At 43.5% G+C, this 24,808-nt stretch overlaps 1 protein-coding gene across 2 annotated transcripts in view; it reads left to right on the top strand.

Moving 5' to 3' along the window:
• AMPH (amphiphysin) overlaps positions 1-23,658 on the top strand; it is a 212,222-nt gene extending 188,564 nt beyond the window's left edge. The window contains exons 18-22 of one of the 2 annotated variants that reach the window (XM_030551375.1): positions 7,962-8,018; positions 11,919-12,053; positions 15,065-15,331; positions 16,986-17,087; positions 21,842-23,658. In XM_030551375.1, the coding sequence (XP_030407235.1) occupies positions 7,962-8,018; positions 11,919-12,053; positions 15,065-15,331; positions 16,986-17,087; positions 21,842-21,949 (669 nt within the window). In that variant the 3' untranslated portion in view covers positions 21,950-23,658. Of the gene's footprint in view, positions 1-7,958; positions 8,019-11,918; positions 12,054-15,064; positions 15,332-16,985; positions 17,088-21,841 lie in introns of both variants that reach the window. The other variant, XM_030551374.1, reaches the window with a different exon arrangement.
• The last annotated feature ends 1,150 nt before the right edge of the window (positions 23,659-24,808 follow it).

Genomic DNA, 24,808 nt, shown 5'->3' with positions numbered 1-24,808 from the left:
AGCTGTTGGTCCCTGCTTGATGCGTGCGGCTTCGGGAAGAAGACCGAGAGGAAAATGTCCTGATTAATGTGAAAGGCCGAGACCACCTTGGGGAGAAAAGTCAGATGCGGGCGTAGCTGCACCTTGTCTTTGTGGAAGATGGTATACGGGGGGTCCGCCATCAAAGCATGGAGCTCGAAACCCGCCTGGCCGAAGTGATAGCCACCAGGAAGGCCGTCTTCCAGGACAGGTACAGCAACGAGCAAGTGGCCAAGGGCTCAAAGGGTGGGGCTGTGAGCCAAGCCAGATCAAGGTTGAGATCCCAGGTAGGGGAAGGAGGCTTAACCGGCGGGTATAGGTGCTCCAAACCCTTAAGGAATCTCGAAACCATTGGGTGAGAGAAGGTGGAACTGTTCGCCTCCCTTTGATGGAAGGTAGAGATGGCGGCTAAATGCACCCTTATTGACGAGAGTGCCAAACCTTGCTCCTTGAGATACCACAAGTATTCCAGGACAAGAGGGATCGAAACGGCCTCTGGAACTAGGGAACGTTGTGCACACCAAAGAGAAAACCGCTTCCACTTGGCGAGGTATGTCGTCCTTGTGGAGGGTTTCCTGCTTCTCAAAAGGACCTGTTGGACCTGGGCAGAGCAGCGGAGCTCGGATTGGTTCAGCCAGACAGTAGTCACGCTGTCAGGTGCAGGGACTGCAGGTCTGGATGGTGAAGCCTGCCGAAGTCCTGCGTTATAAGATCCGGGCAGAGTGGCAGTGGTATCGGAGTCGTTAGGGATAGATTGAGCAACATGGGGTACCAGTGTTGCCTTGGCCATGCGGGGGCTATTAGTTTCAGTCTGGCCTTGTCCCTGCGGAGCTTGAGCAGGACTCTGTGCACTAGGGGAAAGGGTGGAAAGGCATAGAGAAGATGTCCCTTCCAGGGGATCAGGAACGCGTCCGAGAGAGAGCCCCGGGAGCGGCCTTGAAGGGAGCAGAACACCTGGCATTTCCTGTTCTCCCTGGAGGTAAATAGGTCTATCTGGGGAAAGCCCCACTTCCGGAATACAGAAAGGAGGATGTCTGGACGGATGGACCATTCGTGGGACAGGAAGGATCTGCTTAGGCGATCTGCGAGAGAGTTCTGGGTTCCCGGAAGGAAGGAGGCTACGAGGTCTATCGAGCGGGCTATACAGAAGTCCCACAGTCGCATCGCCTCTTGGCAAAGGGGAGAAGACCGTGTGCCCCCCTGTTTGTTTATGTAATTCATGGCCGTTGTGTTGTCCTTGAAAATCGCAACACAATGGCCCTGTAGATGGTGTTGGAAGGCTTGGCATGCCAAGCGGACCACACTCAGTTCGCGAACATTGATATGCAGCATCATCTCTTGCTAGGACCAAAGGCCCTGGGTGTGAAGGTGCCCTAAGTGTGCACTCCAGCCCAGGGATGAAGCGTCCATCGTTAACGACACCGAAGGCTGCGGTGGGTGGAACGGGCGACCGGCACACACCAGGGAAGGTGTCAGCCACCAGTTGAGGGAGTCCAAGGTTTTTGCTGGGACTGTGATTACCATGTCCAGGGCATCCCTGCGCGGACGATAAACCGAGGCAAGCCAAGTCTGGAGAGGGCGCATGCGTAGTCTTGTGTGCCTTGTCACGAAAGTGCACGCTGGCATGTGGCCGAGTAGGATGAGAGTGGCCCGGACAGAGGTTGTTGGGAAGGCTTGTAGCCTCTGGATGAGAGAGACTATAGCCTGGAACCTCTGTGGAGGTAGACTGGCCATTGCCAGATTGGAGTCCAGCATGGCCCCGATGAATTCTATCCTCTGCGTAGGAAGCAGAATGGACTTGTCCAGATTGAGGATCAGACCTAGATGGGAAAATAGGTCCTTGATGACGCTTACGTGTGCGGCAACCTGAGCCTTGGAGGTCCCTCGAATAAGCCAGTCGTCGAGATACGGGAAAACGTGAACTCGATGGCGGCGGAGGTAGGCGGCGACTACTGCCATACACTTTGTAAATACTCGAGGGGCCGAGGAGAGGCCAAAGGGAAGGACCGCAAATTGGTAGTGGTGGCGGTTTATCACGAAGTGAAGGAACCTTCTGTGTGGGGGGTAAATCACAATATGAAAATATGCGTCCCTCATGTCGAGAGCAGCATACCAATCTCCGGGATCCAAGGAGGGTATAATGTTTCCCAGGGACACCATGCGGAACTTGAACTTCGTGATGAACTTGTTCAGAGCTCGCAGGTCCAGGATGGGCCGGAGGCCCCCTTTCGCCTTGGGAATTAGGAAGTACCTGGAATAGAACCCTCTTCCCCTTAGGTGCTCCGGAACCTCCTCTATAGCTCCCAACGCAAGGAGCTTCGAAACCTCCTGCAGAAGGAGTTGCTCGTGAGAGGGGTCCCTGAAGAGGGACGGGGAGGGAGGGTGGGAAGGAGGGGACGAAATAAACTGAAGGCGGTAACCACACTCGACCGTGCTGACAACCCATCGGTCCGATATTATATGGGACCATGCAGGGAAGAATGCAGCAAGGCGGTTGGTGAACTGAAAAGGATCCTGGGAGGTAATTGGTACGGTGCTCCCGAGCGCACCCTCAAAAGTTTGGCTTCGGTCCCTCCGGTGGTTTGGCGGGTCCAGAGTTGTTACCCCCTTGCGGGCCCGATTGGCGTCTGCAGGAGTTACGGCCTCTCCTTCTGGAGAAGTCCTGTCTTGGCCGAGGCGGGGGATAGTGACGCTGAGGTTGAGGGCGGAAAGGTCGCCTCTGGGTCTGTGGCGTATGCATGCTGAGGGACCGCATGATCATGCGGTTATCTTTCAAACTTTGGAGGCGCGGATCTGTCTTTTGCAAGAACAGGCCCTGACCATCAAATGGTAGGTCCTGAATAGTGTATTGCAGCTGTGGTGGCAGACCGGACGCCTGCAACCACGATATGCACCTCATGGCGATCCCTGAGGCAACTGTTCTAGCTGCCGAATCAGCGGCATCTAGCGAGGCCTGCAGGGAGGTTCGAGCCACCTTTTTCCCCTCCTCCAGGAGAGCCGAGAACTCCTGGCAGGAATCCTGCGGGACTAGTTCGATAAACTTCCCAACCGACTCCCATGTGTTATAATTGTATCTACTCAGGAGGGCTTGCTGATTCGCCACTCTGAGCTGGAGGCCCCCTGCAGAGCAGATCTTCCTTCCCAACAAGTCCATGCGCCTGGCTTCCCTCGATTTAGGCGCAGGGGCTTGTTGACCATGGCGCTCTCGCTCGTTAACAGATTCAACCACTAACGAACAAGGGGGAGGGTGTACATACAGGTACTCGTACCCCTTGGAAGGGACCATATATTTGTGATCGACCCCTTTGGCTGTAGGTGGAACGGAAGCCGGGGTTTGCCAGATTGTATCCACTCGAGCTTGTATGGTGCGAATAAAGGGGAGGGCAACCCTTGTCGGAGCCTCCGCTGACAGAATGGTGACCACTGGGTCTTCCACATCAGGAACTTCCTCCGCTGGCAGGTTTATATTAAAAAGAGCGACCCGGCGAAGGAGGTCCTGGTGCGAGCGGAGATCAATTGGTGGCGGTCCAGATGTGGACGTCCCCACTACTGCCTCATCTGGTGATGAAGAGGAGGAGACCCCAGGGACCACTGGGTCCTGAAGTGAGTCGTGGTCCTGTGGGATGTCCTGGGGTGGGTCTTGCACATCCAAGCCCAGAGCTGGGAGATGTTCTGCATCCTCTGGAGGGGCTCTGCACACCGTGGCCTCTGGCGCCCTATGTTCAGAGGGCCTCGAGCACGGCAGTGGATATGGGGCACCTTGGCTTTGATGGTAAGCCCAAGGCGTCCAAAAGGACCACTGCTGAGGGTCCTGCTGGTTGTCCGAGTCCCTGTACAACGCCGATCTGGCATGAGAGGAGACTGATGGTGGACGAGATGGCCATGGCGGTGCAGAGACCGTGAAGTGATGGTGCCTGCGTCCGCTGGAACCGTCTCCACACGGTGCCGGAGAGCGGTGCCGGGACCCTCTACGGTGCCGAGATTGCGACCGGGACCTGCGACCAACTCGGTGCCGGGAGGTCGACTGGTGCCGGGAGCCGTAGTGTCGAGAGCGGCTGCGAGAATCCTGGTGCCGTGAGTGATGACGGGACCTGGAACAGTGCCGGTAGTGTCCGGACGGCGACCGGGACCTCGAGCGGTACCACGAGTACGACCGGTACCGTGATGGGTAGCGGTACCGGGACTGCGAGTGGCCGCATGATTGAGAACGATGGCGGGACCGTGAGCGTCTCCGGGGACCTGGATCGGGACCAAGAGTGGCGAAGTCTCATGGTGCCGGGCGAGGAAGGTCTGACAAGGGCTGGCTTGCCTGTGGATTGGATGACCCGCACCGGCGGTGCCGGGGGTCGAGGCAGCTCAGGCTCCGTTAGCGCGATCAGGTCCTGTGCTGCGGAGAACGCCTCCGGAGTGGATGGCACGACAAGCTCAACCGCGGCTCTCGCCGGGGAGCTGGTATGCACTGGACTCGACTGCTCTTCTGGGGCCGGAGTCAACGGTGCAGCGGAAGTTGACGTCGCGGCAGATGGCAGTGCCGAGCGGTCCGGTCTGGCTAAGCGCTCTGACTGCGGTGCGGGCACGGCCGCCGCAGGAGGCTTGCGCTTCTTGCTCGTAGGTGACTTCGAGCGGTGCTGGGTAGAAGCCGGTGCCGGAGAAGGCCGGTGACTCGAAGTCTTCCCTGAGGTCTGCTCCGGTGCCGATGAAGCGGCTGATCTCGGTGCCGGTGCCGGTGCCGAGGAGTGGGGAGTTAGCGCTGCCTCCATCAGCAGCTGCCTGAGGCGAACGTCCTGCTCTTTTTTGGTTCGGGGCTTAAAGGCCTTACAAATCCGGCACTTGTCTGTCAGATGGGCCTCGCCCAAGCACTTAAGGCAGGCTTCGTGCGGGTCACCAGTGGGCATCGGCCGACGACAGACCGCACACGGCTTGAAGCCCAGTGAGCCGGGCATGGGCCCGGCACCGGGGTGGGGAAAGGGGCTAATCCCCAATCCCGTCAAACTATCTACACTACACAAATTGAACTACTAAATAGACTAACTAATTACAATTAAACGAACTATATACAATAAGAAAGATGAGTGAATCGCTAGGGAGGTGGAGGACAGCACGCTGCGCTCCACACTTCCAACGTCCGACATGGGCGGTAAGAAGGAACTGAGGAGCGGCGGGCCGGCAGGAGTATATAACCAGCGCCATAACGGCGCCACTCCAGCCCACCGAGTGTTGCTAGGGTAAAAGTCTCCGACGAACGTGCACGTGGCGCGCGCACACCTACTGGAATGGATATGAGCAAGCACTCGAAGAAGAACCACTAAAATCCTACTTTCTGTATTTAATAAAATCACTTTTTACTTATGAATTGACCCAGAATATGTATTAATACCTGGGAGAGCAAACAACTGTGCATATTTATCTATCAGTGTTATAGAGGGTGAACAATTTATGAGTTTACCCTGCATAAGCTTTATACAGTGTAAAACTGATTTATTTGGGTTTAGACCCCATTGGGAGTTGGGCATCTGAGTGTTAAAGACCAGAACACTTCTGTTAGCTGCTTTCAGGTAAACCTGCAGCTGTGGGGCAAGTAATTCAGACCCTGGGTCCTTGTTGGAGCAGACGGGAGTGTCTGGCTCAGCAAAACATGGTTGCTGGGGCCCCAAGCTGTCAGGGAAGGCAGGGGTAGAAGTGGTCTTGGCACATCAGGTGTCAGCTCCCAAGGGGGGGTTCTGTGATCTAACCTGTCATAATGGGTTCCCACCAACACATTCTCTCTTAAACACTTCCTTCCTCCCACTAGGCCACAAACTTTCAGTTGAATAGTAAGAGTTGTGAAATAAGGCAAGCTCTGTGAACACTTCATTATAAAAATGCTAGAGTATTCTACACTAATGCAATAATTATTGTGAACTGCGCCGTTTGGGATTATGACTATATAATAGTGCAGTATGTTTTTAAAATAAAGAAATGGGTCAAGTCTGACATGCTCACATCTCTAGATGAGTGCACAGTGGTGTTTAAGGTTGGCACCTCTGAAGGTAAGTTGACCTAAAAATGTATGTTATGGCATACATTTATAAGTTTCCCAGTAAGCATGCAAAAAGGCAGGGTACTAATCAGCAAAAGTGCCAGTTTGAGAGAGCCCGTTTTTATATAATCAATATAAAAAAAATGTGTAAGTCAACTCAGCAGAAAATTGCACTTGGTGCATGTGTGTGTGTTTACTTCTTATAAGAAATTATAATTTTATAATCAAGCTTTGTTCATATATTCATGCATCTAAATTCTCACTCATGATTGCAGTGTAAATAGATAAAAAAAATTCAAGAAGTCAGCTTTAGTAGCTTCAAAGGAGAATTAATAATAAAAAAAGGGTTATATAACACTGTAATTTTAACAAGCTAAAGCTGTAAGAGGTTTCCATAGTAACACAGCTGATAGCAATTGACTTGCCCTGGCATCTGGACATGTTTAGGGCTTATGACTGCAGGCAATACTAGAAGATTAGATTAAAAAACATGATTGATATGGAGTTCAGAAATAACACAGCATCCTTTTGTTAAGAAAAAATACAACCATTTCCAATGAAGTTTGTGCAATTCTGGAGTGACAATTACAGGCTTGTGAAGATTGCTAATTGAGACTCTGTCTACATTGTTTTGTGTAAACTATTTTCGGCTATGGCTGTAGCCAGACACAACTGTAACATGCTTTGTGTTCATACACAATACTGTTGCAGACTGTGTTAGCCCCACATTCAGAAAGCAGGCTAAAAATTTTCTGTGAAGGTAGATTATATAGCCTGTCCACAGTTGTGTCTATCTTGGTGTTAAAACTGTGCATGCTACAATAGAACTGGAAAACAGCTAGGAAATGGTTGTCCAGAAAAGTTCTGGAAGAAATGTACTTGTCATGTGTTTTCCAACAGGTCTTGCAGTTAGTACAGTTTTACTCCTCCTGTCTAGAGGGCCTTAGTGTTAAATCCCATCTACACTGAAGAAAATACCAGGTATGGGGAGCCAGTTACATCATAGTAGTTTTTTAACTCAGTTAAAACCTAACACATCTGAGTACCTTGTGAAAAGATCTGAGGCCCCTATTCAGCAAAGCACTTGATCACATTCTTAACTTTTAACTTTAGGCATGTGTTTGAGCCCCATTGAATCAGACCTTAAAGTAGGTTGTGTGTATGTCTACACTGGAAACACTACAGCAACATGGCTACAGATGTGCTGCTGGGGTGTGGACAGTTACTACAGCAATGGAAGAGGTTCTTCTGAGAGGCTTAATTATGTTTCACAGGGCATGAAATTTTTCAGAGCCCTAAGCAATGTATTTAAGCCAACCTAACTTTGTAGTGCAGACCAGTCCTTGGTTAATTGGGAAAAACAATACATTCTGTGCAACAGCATTGCTTTCTGCATAGTTCACTTAAATGAATCACTGTCCAACGAGCATCAAAAAGATTGTTGAGAAATGTCTCATTGTTGAGAAATCCCAAGAGGAAAATATTAATTAAATGTTGTTGGGTTACGAGGAGCGGGGACGACGACCGTTGTAGCCAGCTGTAGGAAAAGTTTGAGATTCCTGTAATCCAGAAGGTCAGCAGTTCTCTGGGGAAGGTACTTATCAAAAAATTTTCAAAGCTAACATTACTGTGAGAATAACCATAAAAAAGTAATAATGGAGCTCTTCAAATTCTCAGCATGATAATGGCAATGAAGAGGGAGAAAACGATTAATTTTCTTAGTTCTAAGCCATGCTGACTTGTTGCTCTGATGCTGCGTTGTAATAAGAATGGTTTGTTTTGCCAGACAATATCTGAATAAGCTTCAGCTATTCATTTTGTTGCATCCAGTACATGCCCTGCTGCCATTACATTTTATTAATGCATACTTTTCTGTTACCAAAAACTCTAAATTAATGTGCTTACCATATTTCCTTTTTAGCAGGAGGCTGTTACAGCAGGTGAAAAGGAGGCAACTGGGATTGCTGAGGAAAGGAGTGAGGTAAATATGAACAGCTGTAGGAGGGTATATGTTCTTTAATATTTCAAGAAAAATGTCACAAAGTTGTGTGTGTTGGTTTTTGGTTTCCGTGTTATGAATATGCAGGCCAATAGAACTGGTCAGTTCAACTGAGACCTATTTTAGAACCTATCTGTTGCAGTAGTATACTTCATAAATATTTTAGGACAGGTATGAATGTGATTATGTGGTAGAAGGTGACATGTTTCTATTCACATTCAGAATCAACAGAAAATATGCTGCTATGGAGTTTGCATGGCTTTAACACTTCCTGTGGCTTTATTTGTCTGAGCTCCTAATAGTGTCTTTTTTTTTTAAAAATTGCTTTCATTCATCATTCCATTTTTCTAGAATGCTAAGCCCTAAACTGCAACAGAAGTTAGAATATAATTATCTTACAACTTTATTTTCTAAAGCACAAATTGGGCATTTCATTAGATATAGTTAAAAACAACTACAAAGTTTAATGAAATATTAAATTTCTCTTTAAGACCAGGTACCCTCTGCTCAACTGTTTGTTTTAGATTATGTTCTCATATGTGTGAGAGAACATATACTATTTATTCTGGATCCTTGTTTACTAAAGTGCAACCTTGACAATGCATTTTAAATTATGGTGAGAGTAACATGAGGATTTCAGCACTAGTGACTGGAAATTAAATACAGAAATAGGAAAAAGGATTGAAAAATAAGGAAACTGTGAACTCTGGTAACTCCTCAATTTGGGTCCAATCCTGCAAGATGCTAACTACCTCTCTTTTTATAAGTTTCTGTACTCTGGTATGTAAGTATTTGCTAAAATATCATAGACTGATTCACTGCTCATTCTGGTTTTAGATGATTGTAACTCCAATGGGCCAAAATCTGCTCTCAGTTATGCTGGTGTAAATTTGGAGTAAATCTGCTACAATCAGTAAAGTTACTCCAAATTTACTCCAGGGTAACTGAAGGTAGAATTTGGTTCACTGACTTCACTAGAGTTGCTACTGCTTTACATCGGCGTGAATGGAGAATCAAGCCCTGAAGTGTAATGCTGTTTTTTTCCCCCATTTAAACAGAAAATTTTAGGCCCAATTCACCACTGCATTATTCCAATTTTATGCCAGCATAGCTGCATTGAAATCAATAGTTACATAGGCATGACAATGGAGTAATATAGTGGTCAATCAAGCCTCAGTTCTCTAAATCTGAGGGTTGAAATAATACCAAATATAACACTATCTTTCTTTTAGAGCATTTTGCTTGTCACTCTTGATATGTCTGCTCCAGCACCTTGTATTCAAGAAATCCCTTACTGTCCACAAAGTGCAAGCTGACTAATGTCTTCAAAATGTAACTGTTCATCAAGCTCTCTAATATAGTGTATATGTAAACTCAACCTCTCTTGCATGGCACATTCGCCCTGCACACATATGCATCAAATCTCATATTTAAATTGGCAATATTTGTTCAATGCATAATAGCTGCCAAACTCTATTCATCGAGTCTTGTATCCTGCCTGCAGCAGAAGGTGGTATGTGATGCTTGAGAGAGAGACCCACACACTCTCACCATTATTTGTTTAGCCAATTGTGCAGTTCTGTACATGGGAAATCCATCCAGACGTCTGCAGACAATGGATTTATTCCCTAAAGCATGAGCTTTAGTTCCACATAGCATTATATTAGCTTACTTAGCTACAAGTATAATTAATGATCATAAACATTATCCAGTCCCTTTTTAAATCCAGCCATTGAGACCAATCTTAAGTTAGTGAAAACTGGCATGCACTATTCAAGTCAAACATTATGGACTAGATCCTATTAACTCATAGACTTCTCTCAGCAGTAAATACTTTGGGCAGTGTTTCTCCTCTCACTTACACCTTTCTTGTATACAGAAGGGCTTGTTTACAATATGAAATCAGGTAGCATATGTAGATATACAAATACCTGTATTATGCACCACTGCTAGTGGTCTCAGTGAAGTAAATGGGAATTTTGCCATTGACTTAAATGGAGGTAGGATTTCATCCGAAATAGCTAAGGGGCTAATCCAAAATTTTGAGATATGATAGAGAGAAATGGCTTCGTTTTTGCCACTTACTCTGGTAATATCAACAAACCCCCATCTTTTCTTGTTATAGTCTGTCACAAGAATGAATTATCATTCTATTTTGATGCATGCTGACATACGGAGACTTATGACAAAGGGCCGTCAGAGTCTGACTGTTTCAGTGTACTGTATTTTAGGACTGATATTTGTAAAATTAGAACTTGCTTCCTTCATGGAAAATGGACTGCACAAATCCAATAAATAGAAAAGAAGTGTTGATTCTGATAACATCAGATAGCAGGATCAATTTCTATAGAATTTTGTTAGAAGCATAGTGTATAAAATCAATCTAATATGCACTGCCTCCCCCATCTCTCCACATTACCTTCTCTCTGGGTTTTTACAACTATTGTTTATTTAAATCTCTTATTGAAGCAAGATTGCTGAAATCAGTAGTACAATGAAGGCCTGACCTGATGTCTTTAGTCACAAGTCCCATGACGTATGCTGGTGTAATTTGATCTGGTTGCACATTAAAGCGGTGTATACTTGATTCTGTGTCAAATGCAATTAAAATTAAAGTCTCTCTATAAATTCACACAATATATTTTAGCTTTTCTTATCTTCTGTAAAGAAAAGTGGAAAGATTTGTTTACCAGCGTCATTAAGAGTTAACGATGGCAGGGACCAGTGTAATGTCCAGCAATGATGGCAGCCAACTCAGATTGGATGTGATCAGCCTTATCCATGAAGCAGCTATCTGATCTGAAGTAAGAAGGATTATCAGGCTCTTAGCCACCAAAGCCTATTCTGCTAAATGCAACTTGTTAGATGCAGTGGTGGAGGGGAAAGGGAATCATTTTTACCCCCAATTTCACTATGGCATGATAAACAGAAATATCATAATGAAGCTGCTTGGATGTGGAGTATGAATTTTCATTTTTGCTGAGCCCCCTTAGCAGATGACACTAGCTGGGGAGGGGATGTGGCCAGGGCATCCATTCATTATGTTCCATGGAGAGCCTCTGCTGCTGGGTTCCTATAGAGCTGCAGCCCTGTTGAACATGGCCTTCTCCAGCCAAACCCATGTGTAAAGTGCAGTGCAGACCCATTCTGCCCTCTCCTAGAGGCACATTCTCCAGCAATGCAGCTTTAAGGCAAATGAGCCCTCAAACTCTACTCTAAAACTTTTTTTTTAATTGTAGAATGTGTTTTATATCTGTGCCCAGTAAGGAGCTGTCCCAATATGCAGCCGTATGCCTTTAATCCATTTTTCTTTTAGCTAATGCCTTAGGAAACTGTCCCTGAAGAAGTAACTTTTGTTGAAGCCGCTAAATATACTAAGGAAGCATCATAACAGGTTTTTCCCACCTTTAATCATAAGGTGCAGAATAGCATCTAACAGCATGATTCTCTTTGTATTTACTTTGATGTAAATACAGAAACACTCCATTGAAATCAGTGGCATTACCTTGGTATAAAACCAGTGTGGGATCACAATAAAGCCAACAGTGGTTTGAGCATTGGCCTGCTAAACCCAGGGTTGTGAGTTCAATCCTTGAGGGGGCCATTTAGGGATCTGGGGCAAAAATCAGTACTTGGTCCTGCTAGTGAAGGCAGGGGGCTGGACTCAATGACCTTTCAGGGTCCCTTCCAGTTCTATGAGGTATATCTCATTATTATTATTATCTAGTGGATCTAAATAAGCAAATTGATGCCAGTTTTATATCTATCTATCTATTGATCAAAGACTGGAGCTCTTTAAAGTGGCCTGGGTGCAGTTGGTGAATAGCTGTTGTCCGGAATGATGGCTGTGGCTGAACGGTTTCCATTTTCTGTTGGCTGTAGATGGCTGTAACTGAAGATGCAGGTGCAGTTGAAAATGTTGTTGTAACTGAAGCCAGTGAAGGTGCTGCTGCAGCTGAAACAGCTGATGAAGGTGACAAACCTAAAATAGAAGAGAAGGAAGCAGAGGTGGCTCAGGTAAGATGTTGAGATGCTTTCTGAAGCACTACACAAAAGAAAATACTGGACTGTCCATGTCTCCTGGCCTGAGTTACCACAACACTCCTTCTCAGGAGAGCTGATGACGTATCTGTCCATATTGGCCTCCATTCTGCTTTAAGTGACACTGCTATGGAGTAGCACCACTGACTTCAATGGAGCTATGCCAATTTATACCAGCTGGGAATCTGGCCCAGTGTGCCATAAATCATTTCTGATGACTTTACAATTGATAGACACTTCTCAGATGTGTTCTGGGGTTTATAACAAATTCAATTAATCTTAAAGATAAGCAGAAGCTGTTTCATTCCATTAGCTAGAAATCTGAAGAGCAGTGGCTTGTTAAACAGAGCTCTGTGACCCTTCAGATGTGTTTTTATCTAACTGCTCTTTTTTCCCTGGAGATAAATAAGATCAAGTGCACTGGTGTTCAGAGCTGCTGAGCACACGTAATTCCCATTGAAGTCAATAGGAGTGGTGAGTGCTCAATGGGGGAGATTTTCAGAGGCACACAGGGTAGCAAAGGCCTAACTCCCACTTATTCCCATTGGGAGTTGGGTACCAAACTGCCCTTCATGCCTCTGAAAATCCCTCCCCCCCGGGCACCTGTGAAAGTTAGGCCTTGAATCAATTTAGACGATTTAGATGTTGGCATAGAAAGTACGCTTATTAAGTTTGCGGACGATACCAAACTGGGAGGGATTGCAACTGATTTGGAGGACAGGGTCAAAATTCAAAATGATCTGGACAAATTGGAGAAATGGTCTGAGGTAAACAGGATGAAGTTCAATAAAGATAAATGCAAAGTGCTCCACTTAGGAAGGAACAATCAGTTTCACACATACAGAATGGGAAGAGAGTGTCTAGGAAGGAGTATGGCAGAAAGAGATCTAGGGGTCATAGTAGACCACAAGCTTAATATGAGTCAACAGTGTGATACTGTTGCAAAAAAAGCAAACATGATTCTGGGATGCATTAACAGGTGTGTTGTAAACAAGACACGAGAAGTCATTCTTCCGCTTTACTCTGCGCTGGTCAGGCCTCAGCTGGAGTATTGTGTCCAGTTCTGGGCACCGCATTTCAAGAAAGATGTGGAGAAATTGAAGAGGGTCCAGAGAAGAGCAACAAGAATGATTAAAGGTCTTGAGAACATGACCTATGAAGGAAGGCTGAAGGAATTGGGTTTGTTTAGTTTGGAAAAGAGAAGACTGAGAGGGGACATGATAGCAGTTTTCAGGTATCTAAAAGGATGTCATCAGGAGGAGGGAGAAAACTTGTTCACCTTAGCCTCCAATGATAGAACAAGAAGCAATGGGCTTAAACTGCAGCAAGGGAGATTTAGGTTGGACATTAGGAAAAAGTTCCTAACTGTCAGGGTAGTTAAACACTGGAATAGATTGCCTAGGGAAGTTGTGGAATCTCCATCTCTGGAGATATTTAAGAGTAGGTTAGATAAATGTCTATTAGGGATGGTCTAGACAATATTTGGTCCTGCCATGAGGGCAGGGGACTGGACTCGATGATCTCTCGAGGTCCCTTCCAGTCCTGGAGTCTATGAGTCTATGAATCCTATGCAACTCTAGAAGAAATAAATTGCAAGGATGTGTATGGTCAGGCCAGCTTCCAGCTTTTCAGCAACTGGAGACCAAAGAAAAGACCCCAGGTGTTACTCTGGCACTCTAGGGATTGAAGACTTTCATGTCACGATTACCTTAGGCTCTTCACATCTGTTTGTTTCAATCACCCTCCTGTTGTCTCAAGCTCTTCAGGTTGTGGATTGCTTTTTGTTATGTGCTTATGCAATGCCTTACACAATGAAGTTGAGGCCTGTAGGTGCTACCACAGTACAAATAATTAATAATAATCAGAACAGTTGTGACCCATCAATACAAATTCTCTCTTTATGTAGGGTTTGGGGATATATTTAACCCAGACTATGTAAAATAAACAATTGATAGACTTGGTCATTCTCTGTTCTACCTGCTTCCCGATGGGGGGTTGGGAGAAGAGATACAGATTGAGATTTGGGAAACTCATTTACACAACACACATTAATGACCACACACACACATTAATGACCAATGTTACAGAATTGGGGGAGAGCTATTTCCCATGAGCACCAGGCTGTATTGATATGTTGGTCAGGTGAATAGCTGGCCAATGCAGCCGTTAGAGGGTTGCACACCCCAGACAGCTGCCTAAAATCCTGTCTGAATAGGGCTCTTATATTAACATGATTGTAATGAGCTTCTCGTGGTCTCTTCTCTCATTTATGCTGATGTAAATCAGGGAGAACTTTAATTGGTGTTTAAACTATTGCAAGTGAATATAGCGTGCCTGATTTTGATCTCCCACAAAGTTTACATTAGTGTTACTTCACTGACATAAGTGGATTTACTTCTGATTTACGGCAGTGTTATGGCCCGATCCAAAGAACTTTGAAGTTAGTGGAAGTACTCCCATTAATTTCACTGGAAGTTGGACAGGGGGCTAAGCGAAAACAGAATAAGGTGCAGAGTGTTTTATTGTCTGCTATGGTGACAGTTATAATCCATGGGGAGTAAGACAGAAATTGACATGGGGAGGAATAGAGACCACCAGTCACAAACTGGGAGGATATTATCCCCTAGATGCACTAGCATAGCTCTCATCAGTGAGAAGATCAGCTGTGCATGAGAGGAAAATACATCCGTATTTTCTCTTATAAACAGAAAAGCAAATAAATAAAATGTTGTTTCATACTTTTTAGAAATAAAAATGAGGAGTCCTTGTTGCACCTTAGAGACTAACCAATTTATTTGGGCATAAGCTTTTGTGGGCTATAACCCACTTCATCAGATGCATGGAGTGAAAAATAGAGTAGGCAGGTATAAATATACAGCACATGAAAAGATAGGAGTTGCCTTACCAAGTAGAGGGTCAGTGCTAACGAGGCTAATTAATCACGTTCATAGCATTTCTCTCTTTTTTCTTTTTCTTTTTTTTTCCAGGAGAAAGTCAGCAGCATCCCTTCACTAGTAATAGAGCCAGCATCAAACAACGAAGGGGAGGGAGAGGAACATGAAATCATAGTGAATGAATCCAAAGATGTTGTGGAAGATGTTGGCACTCAGGGCATTGAAAGTGATGCCAGTGAACTTTCCCAGGTTGTAACTGAGCAGAAAACCATTGAAGAAATCCAAACTACATCCTCTGAAGAACAGCCTGTGTCAGCAGATGATGCAGCCCATGGAATGCCACCTGGCTTTCTCTTTAAGGTCTACTTGAGTATTTAGTCACTCTTATTTTAAACATTCCTTTAAACCTAGCATCAAGTGTAAGTAAGTATATCCAGGGGCACAGTTTATTTAGCCTGACAGCTATGTGGTTAAATAGCAAAAATGTCAAGCTATTTTTCCTTGAATTGTTTTTTTTATGTAAAGGGGGAAATAAAACTTTTACTTGCACTGTTCTTTATGTGCAAACGTGATCCATGTAGAATTATGGCGTTCAATCAAATATGCAAGTGCACCAATCTATTCAGAGCAATGAAAATATTTTAATATGTTGGGAGAATTTCTATGGCCTGCATTATGCAGCAGGTTAGGCTAGATTATCAAAGTGTTCCTTTCTGGCCTGAAAATCTACCAGTGCAATCATGGTCCCATTGAAGTCAATGAAACTTTTGCAATTGACTTCAATGCAACCAGGAGTCCACATATTATTAGAGTAGCTTTTAAAGTGATCGTGCTGAAAAGCATAATATTTCAGTGGGCAGGTCTGAGAAATTCTGCCCTAAGTGTTTGTTGGCTGCCAAGAACCTTTGTGATTCTTGGTTCCCAGGTATCTGATGTTTCTTATTTCAGAATGATTGACTAGTAGATAAGCTGAGCAAAGATGAATGAAGTTCATGTGCTCTGTATTATAATTTGGATAGTTCAGTCTGTCCCATAACAAGCCATGGTCATGCCAAGTTATTCTGGATTGTTTTTTTCTGTTCTCATACACAAACGTTCTTTGCCAACTTCAAAAATAACGGTCAGAGTGAGACATGTCATGTGACTATGACTTAAGACACACTGACAGTGTTCCTCTATTTTTCACCAAACTCTTGTGAGTTATGTGAGATTGCACATTACTATTCCTGGCTTTGCTGCAGTGATGCCATGGGATTAGTTGCCATCAAAGAAACTAGAATAGGGTATCTACTTATGGAGATGGAATTATTTAATTAAAGAAACAGTTTAGCTCTGCAAATGGATCATCTTGTCAATAATTACTAGTTGAAGTGAGAAATATCATAGCCCTAATTTACCAGAAAACAAGAGTGCTTTCCAGTCCACACCTCTAACTGACCACTGGAATTATACCATTTTCCTCACTATTATTTACAAGGAGGATTGCTTCAGGAAAAGATCAAAAGCCCAGAACAGCAGATATCACTAGGGCATTAGCATCACTCTAAGTCCCTATTCAGTTTGCCTAAGATAGGGTGGCCAAATCCTTTCACCCTTCCTCGGGAAAGCCTCCAGTGATGCCATTCCATGAATAAGGACAGCAGGATTTGTCCAAGCAGCAGTACTTATGGGATGTTGCAGCATCACCAATCCTCCAGAGCCCTCTGAGCTGAGGGGATCCACCTGTCATTGAAGGAATGAGTGAATACATTCATATTTAATATGTGAATTTCTTCATGGAAGAGATAGAAAAACATGGAATTAACAGACTTATCAAACAAAAAAAATGGAGTGTATGTGCAGTGATATCAGTTGAAAGAGAGGCAATGCCATGGCAGTGTGTTTAAGGGTTTGAAAGCACAGTACAGGTGCACATTGTTAAATGTGAGTTGCGAAAGAGATTTTTTGTTTCTACTTAATTTTTCTTAGTACTTTCCCTAGATGACATCCTCATGTTTTGTATTCTTTTCTTTAGGTTGAAGTGCTACATGATTTTGAGGCAGCTAATACTGATGAGCTTAACTTAAAACGAGGAGATACTGTACTAGTAATCCCTTCTGAGGCCACAGATGACCAGGTAAACAACCAAGGAACCATTTCTTTTGCTATTTTTCTTTTCCTGGAGATATTTCTAACTGTCTAGAGTTGTTAAGAAATGCAGTCATTTAAAATGTCACTGTTAGAGCATAGTAAGACTAAAACTGTCTTTACTTCATTTTCATCTACGAGTAAAAGGCAATGTTGATTATAACCTGGAAATGCAGTAGATGTATTGATGGTATGATTTAACCTTCATTATGGACCAACATTCTTCTAGATTTCATTGGGCTGCTTTAAATCATGGTTTTACCTCTCTCTCTCTCTCTCTCTCTCTCTCACACACACACTCGTTTACACATAGTAGATGCATACATATAGTGCATTAGATCACTATAAATCTTGTTTTAACATTGCAGCAAAATTGGTAGTCTAGTGTCTGGCATTTTTCATATAGATTTGAACAGATTAGATCAATACAAATTAGGCCATAGAGCAATATGCTCACAAATTGTGTAACCTTACAACCAATTTATGCATAGTAACTCTGTAGTTTTAACTCTTCCCTCTGGAAGTCTAAATCTCCTACAATATTGGTTCTGGAAATATCAACTTCTACTAATCCTGCGGTTTCCTACCCAGGCAAAAGACCTGGCAGCTTCAACGAAACTCTCCAGTGGTATAAACTGTGGAGGATAAGCTCCCCTCCTCCACCCCCTGCCCCAAAAAAGTGTTCATGTTGTTGATAAAAGATTGGCAACAGAGTTTTCATTTTGTTGGAACATGCAAAGATGTTTTAATTTCATTTAAATGCCAAACATTTGCAATAGTACAATAAAATGTTTTTTAAATAGCAGATACAATTTTTGTACTCTAAACTTTGGCTTCATCTAATGCCCATTGAAGTCAATAGAAAGACTCCCAAAGGATAAGGCCGAATGAGATCATAGCTCCAGATCACAATTTGATTTGAACAAAAAGCATTCTTCAGCTTTGCTTGAAACATGGATCCACACACACACACATACCCCTTCTTCCGTAGGCAGTGGAGAAATGATTTTACTTTTCAAAGGGTTCAAGGAAGGTACTGCACCTATTTTACCAAGCTTCTTATTGTTGAGTAGTTTCCCATTGGTAGGGGAAGATATGAAGAACATATTTCTGTCATTTTGAGGCCTGATCCTGCAAGTAAATAGTACTGGGAATATTCCTTACAACGTTAAATAATCCTATTATCTTCTGTGGAACTATTCAGAATGCTGAGCACTATTCCTGAAAGCACGTTTGCAACATTGCGTCCTCGTAATACTCCTTTTAAGAAGTGCTAATGTTATCAACTGATTTCTTGCTTTAATATACGAACAGGATAATTTCTCTCTCTTACATTTCTAGTATACTGTACTGGATAGTTTTTCAGCATGACCCTACATTCTTCCTATAAAGCTAGATTCTGCTATCCTGATTCAAACTGAGTAGTACCTTATTCCATGTGCAGTCCCATTTATTTCAATGGCATTATTCAGAGTAAGGTACTAAATGTGAGGATGACAGAATCAGGCTCAAAGCTACTTAGGCCCTTAGCTTCATTGAAGTCAATGGAAGTTAGGCACTGAAATACTTCTGAGGGTCTGGGCCATATTCCTTAACTCTTTTTTCTTGGAGTATTAAGTATAAGCTTAGTCTTTTCTGGGTTAATCTATAAAGGTATATTATTCTCTTATTGTTTGTACAAAAATCCTATTAGCATTAATTGGAGTAAATTGTGTGTATTGAGGGAGAAAATAGATTTTTATATTTTCGTGTTTCTGAATTCAGTTAGCATTTATTATTCAGTGCACATTTACCCTTCATGTTTATCATCATCGTTAAACTTAATATAATACCACAACGTACCCTAGTGACGGACAAAAAAGATTGAGTTGTTTCTTTTTTTTCATCTCAGCTGTTCACTTTTCCTCTTTTGAAAGTGGCCCATCTAAAGCCATATTTCTTGTATATTTGGTAGTATTGATTCATAGTTTCAGATCATATCAAACAAGCACACTTCGTGCTTATTTGATCCTGGTGACTCCAGTTTTTCTAATATACTTGAGTTGAATTGATTAAGATAAGTTCTAGTCAGCACCTGTTCCTAGCAGAATCTGCCTCCCTCTATGATCAGGAAACTGTCATTTACTACTGCCCCTTCTGTCTCAATCGTGCCACATGCTTGAAAGGTATTTTCTCAGTTAAATTTATCCTGGTTTCTTTCACTACCAGTCTAAAATGTTGTCATTCTTACCTGCTTCAGTGGTACTCAATTCTGATTAAATTAGAAAGCCATTTCACCCCTGACTAGAAGCTTCAGAAAGCCATTGAATAATTGGATGTAATTTTTTATGGTGTTGAAGTTTTATCAAAAGCATTCAACCTCTACATGTACACCCTGCGAAAATAATCCCAATGCAATGTCAGGAGTTTCCACCATGTCTCCTTATTTTGTGACTGTCTGGATCATATTCTTAAAAACAGCCTCTAATTTGGGACCTACACTATTCTGGATTCAGTTAAGTGTGCCCACCGTTTTGCAAGTACAGTCACTTGTAGGCAAAAATGATTAAAATTAAATGGCCCAGATACAGACACTTGCATATTCAGATAAGGCACCTCAGTCCCTTTGTGGATCTAGCCCTAAATCTTAAAGTCCAGATGTTAGAGCCCAAAAAACCTGCTAACCTTGTAGGCACTTAGGTTTCTGTCAGTTGAAGTCCCCTACGTACCTACATTTCTGGTTGTGTGCACAATCACCTGACACCCACTGCCTAATCCCCACAGCCACAATTTCGCCTGAAGGGCCTGATTTGGAGGACTTGCTCAGAGGCTGCCGAAGTGCATGTCTATTGGATTGGACCCCATACAAAACACAGAAGGAGGATATTGTCCTCTTATAGCCCATAGCCCAGGGGTTAGCGTAGTCCCACACAATATGGGAATAATCTTGTTCAGATCTCACCTGTCCCTATCTGAGGTGGAGCAGGCACTTGAAGCCACATCTCCCACCTAAAGCCAGTGGTTGAGGCATGTAGAGTCACTCTCTGGCCCAATGAATATTTATTTATTTATACAAGAGACAGAGAGACCCCCAGCCCAGAATATCCAATAGCCCTGGGTGAAGGCACTCTCTTGGGAGGTGGGAGACCTGTGTTCAAGTTTCTACTCCAAATCAGGCACACCACTGAGCTATGGATATAAGAGACAACCTCTTCTCTCCCTTTTTTTATTTTGTGAAAGCATGCAGAGCTACGCTGCTGTAGTGATTCTAGTGTAGACTAGCTCTTAGTCCCTTGCTAGGGCTAGGGCTTAGCCACGCACCCCTCCTTGGCATTTCCTACTGGCTGGCTTAGGGAAGTCAGCATGCTGGTGTTTGTGAATCCCATTCATAGACTCATAAGGACTCATAGACTTTAGGGTCAGAAGGGACCAACATGATCATCTAGTCTGACCTCCTGCACAAAGCAGGCCACAGAACCCTACCCATCCACTTCTATAACAAACCCCTAACCTATGTCCGAGTTATTGAAGTCTTCAAATTGTGGTTTGAAGACCTCAAGCTGCAGAGAATCCACCAGCAAGTGACCTATGCCCCACGCTGCAGAGGAAGGCAAAAAACCTCCAGGGTCTCTGCCCCGGAGGAAAATTCCTTCCCGACCCCAAATATGGCGATCAGCTAAACCCTGAGCATGTGGCAAGACTCACCAGCCAACCTAGGCGTTAGGCTCTCCTCCTTCATTGTATAGGAAGCCTGGGTGCCTAACTAGGGGCTGTGGATTCCACTTGGCAGAAGGATGCCTAAAGTTAGACTATAACGATGAGACCTGCACAGAAGACGTCGAATTGCAGTGCCTAACATGTGAAACAACAACAGTGTAGTTGCAAAGTTATAGGTTAGTTGAGGACACTGAAAATTTGGCCCACTCTCTTCTTCCCCCCACCCAACTCCATCTATTTTTGTCTCTTTCATGGATGCTCAACATCTCCTCTCTATTTGCTTAGCAATCTCTGCTGCCCTAAGTTATAGGAGCAGTTCAATATATTGTATTTCATGGACCTCTTTGTGGTCAATTGAACTGCTTCATGTTAGCTCACAGTGTGAACGCTGCAGCTCAGGGGGCTAGGCCAAGTCTCCACTGGAGCTGCAACATCCGCAGTGCTATTTAACATGCTAGCTGAAGCACACCTAAAGTATGATGTCTACCCAGGCTGGGAGGCTCACTCCCAGCTGCAGCACTGACCTAGCCAAAAAGATCTGGAGCTGAGAGCAGAGGATATATTTTGAAAGATGCTGAATTAATATTATAAGGAGAGTGGGTTAGCACTACAGAAAGTTAAGTTTCCCCAACACTGGTCCCTGAAAGACCCTGCTTTCAGTTAGTTAATTGCCAAACTGTAATAATTTGGTGTGAAGTTTTCAGTGCCAGGTGTCTGCCTCAGCCTGAATCTTTGGAAAAGTTTCAAGTAATGGCTACATGGTTTTGGGATCTTAGAGGTACTTTAATAGTGGCAGACCCAGGAACTGTTGCCATCACCAACTTCCACTATAGGAACCACAGTGAACTATCCTGCATAAAAAGAGGAGAATTTAGGGTGTTTGGAAAGGAAAAACACGTATTTTCTCTAACTTGTTGGGGTTAGAAGGTTCCCCCCAACACACCCCTAATATTAAACACTATGAATTTTAAAAGGACCTCAACATATCCTCCAGTTTTGCACCTATAAAATGCTGTCTGCCTATAAACTCTCCCTTTTACCTTGCAGGAGGCTGGCTGGCTGACAGGCATTAAAGAATCTGATTGGCTGCAGTACAGAGATGCAGTAACCTATAAGGGACTTTTCCCAGAGAACTTCACAAAGCCCTTGGAGTAGTTCTCAGCTCAGGCATAACAGTGTTATAAAAGCTCAGTTGGTAGGTTTTAAAATCTCTTTGAAACACAGGAACCCACTTTTGTAGTTAAACTGCTAATGGTTTACAGACTGGTGCCAGACAAAGCTTGGTGAAACACATCAAATGAGCATGAATGCAAACAATTAAGTTAGCACTGTCTGAAGCAGTATATGAAAAAATGTATTAAGAGAAATGTCCTTATTCGTTCACACGTATGTGGCAACGGGTTTGTTTGTGCTTTGTCGGAGCTATGGTGATCCTGTATTTGATCCTTTCCCATGAAATCTGAAATTAGCCTCCTCACTACGAGAACCTTAACTTCTCTGCACTAAGTGTATTGTATTGACTTGCTGCACTACAGAAGATTTTACTAGTAATCCTTTAGTAATGAGGTCAAATTAAGTTGTGTTTAAAAAAATGAACTGCTGCAAAGTTTTTCAATGTTATTTTTGAACATATATACACATATATGCTTGTGTGTATATAAGTGCATACAGATACATATGCATTAACATGTTACCTTCCATTATAGTTCTTTGACTCTGTAGTATCATTAATAGATGCATTGCTCTTACAAGGTCTGGCATTACAGTAAATAGCTTTGTTCCAAAACAAAGCTAGCTGCTCCATTGCCAAAAACGTTATACAGTATCTGTGTTTGTAATGTGAAATTTTCATTCTGAGATGAACAGTTATAACCATCATATAATTGCTGCTAAAACATTGGAAGGCATGGCTCAGTCTCCTCTATTTCTAGCTGCAATAGTTTGAGATTGTGTGGATAGAGTGGTTATAATGCTAATTTATACTTTAATTGGCTGAATTATGAAAACAAAAAATATCTAAGAAGGACAGAAACAATATATTTTCACTATATGTATTTATGCAGCACACCATCACAGATCCTTTTAAAATAAGGTATATAATGTATCATGTATCAAGAAATCATCTGTAAACTAATATGTTTTTCAGTGTTCTGTCATTCACAATAAACCTTTGATCCAAAAGAAGCTCTTTTTGAGAATGTTTTTGAAGTTTGGTTAAATTGGATTAATATAATCCTAACACAATTCCTCCTCCCCACCAAAGATATTCAGCACAACAGATACCCATATGTGTGAGTTCTAGCACAAACCATCTCATACCTGCTCTTCAAACAGAATTAATTTGTCTCAGAGCTCTAACCCCCAATTAGTTTCTGACCACGAATGAAGGCGCTTACCTGGGATTTGTTTAATGCGCAACTGCAGTTCACATTTTCTATTCTGCACCCTTTGTCTATTTACTTTACTTTGAATCCAAATCTTGAAAAGAAAAATCTTTCATGAACTGCATTGTTCGTGGGGCTGTGTATTCTTAAGAACATATAGGATGTTCCTCGAGTTCCTTTTCTTGACATCTGGTTCCATATCCATTCATGGACTTGCTAGAACTTGTAGCTCCCACAGGTCTAGAAGGTCTAGAAGTCCTTGGCTTTGAGTGATCCAGAGTAAAGGATCTCATTTGGGAACCAGCTTTGGTCTGGTGCAGTAGACCCCAAATTCTGCTTCCACAAGTTTGAGGTGGTAAATGAGACCCAGTGTTGCTGGTCTATGTCACAGATTTGATGTCCTCATGCCCCACATTGCTTTAAATGGTGTTTGATATCTACACATCATTAATTTTCTGTAAAACAGTAAAAACAAAAAACCCTCTGCATTAAATGGAGCATCCTCACCTCTTTCCTGGAACCACGGTTGTCCTCATCTCCTGACAGCAAGGAGACTGAGGATTCCAGGGCCCATTGCTTCAGAACAGTAGAGGAGATAAAAGAGGCAGGAGGATATAGTGATCAGTTGAACATCTTAATTTTACCAATGCTGACTGCACTTTGTGCACTTGATGCCTTGGGGGTGCTAAGTGCATGTGACACTATGTCCCATGCCATGGCTATTTCAATGCCATTGGTATTCGGTATGCAGCCTACACAAGAATTTACACAAAGCACATAGATATTAAAACAGGAAAGGTCTGATCCGGGTTGAACAGCCATCATGGATACTTTTGCCCCACATAAATACAATGTGACTATTTTCTTCATCTTGCAATTTCGCCTTTAAAAGAAAAATGGCAGTTCATAAGTCCACAGGGTACCAGAAGTAGTAAGACCCACTAATGACAACACTATAGTAACTAGATATGGATTATGTTTTGCAGGTTACTGCCAAGTGTGGCTGATATGTCATGGGGGAACTGTTCCTGCTGGAGCAGAGCCTTTTCCAGTTCTTCTAAATCACTGAAGTACATGGGCTGCAGGCAGCCCGAGTTACAGATGCAGAACAAGGTTTTGGGTGCCTGCCTGAAGTGTGCCAGCCTCTGGCAAGTCTAATTTCAGGTTAGCCCTGCCAGAGGCAGATGAAGGGACATCCAACCATCTGTGCATTATTACTGCTTGTAGTCACACAGGAAGGACTCAGAAGGCCAGGAGTAGAATCTGTCCAATAGCAGGAGTCCATCACCATTTCCTCTCCCTATCGGGGAAAAAGGTAGGGAGAGGCAGAGATGGAAGATGGTAACAGTTGAGCTGCAGTATTTAAAAGGCCCTTTAGATGGAGACGGGTTGCAGTAGAGGGAAGGGAGAAATTAGAATGAGGGGGAAATATTTTTTTTATTGGTGGAAGAGAGATTGGGGTGCACTTACCTTGTCTTTTATAAATGGAGGCATAGAGTGGGTCAGCCATAAGAGCACTGTGTTCTCCCATTTGTCCCATACCCAAGTGATGGCTATGAATAATGAAGGCTTGAGGGAGAGGTGGAGGAGAGATCAGGTAGCCATCAGTTCAAAGGGAGGTTTCCTCAGG

The sequence above is a fragment of the Gopherus evgoodei genome, chromosome 2 (genome assembly GCF_007399415.2).
Source record: "Gopherus evgoodei ecotype Sinaloan lineage chromosome 2, rGopEvg1_v1.p, whole genome shotgun sequence".
NCBI lineage: Eukaryota > Metazoa > Chordata > Testudines > Testudinidae > Gopherus > Gopherus evgoodei.
The sequence above is the reverse complement of the archived record's forward strand: the minus strand, read 5'-3'. Positions and strand labels throughout refer to the sequence as shown.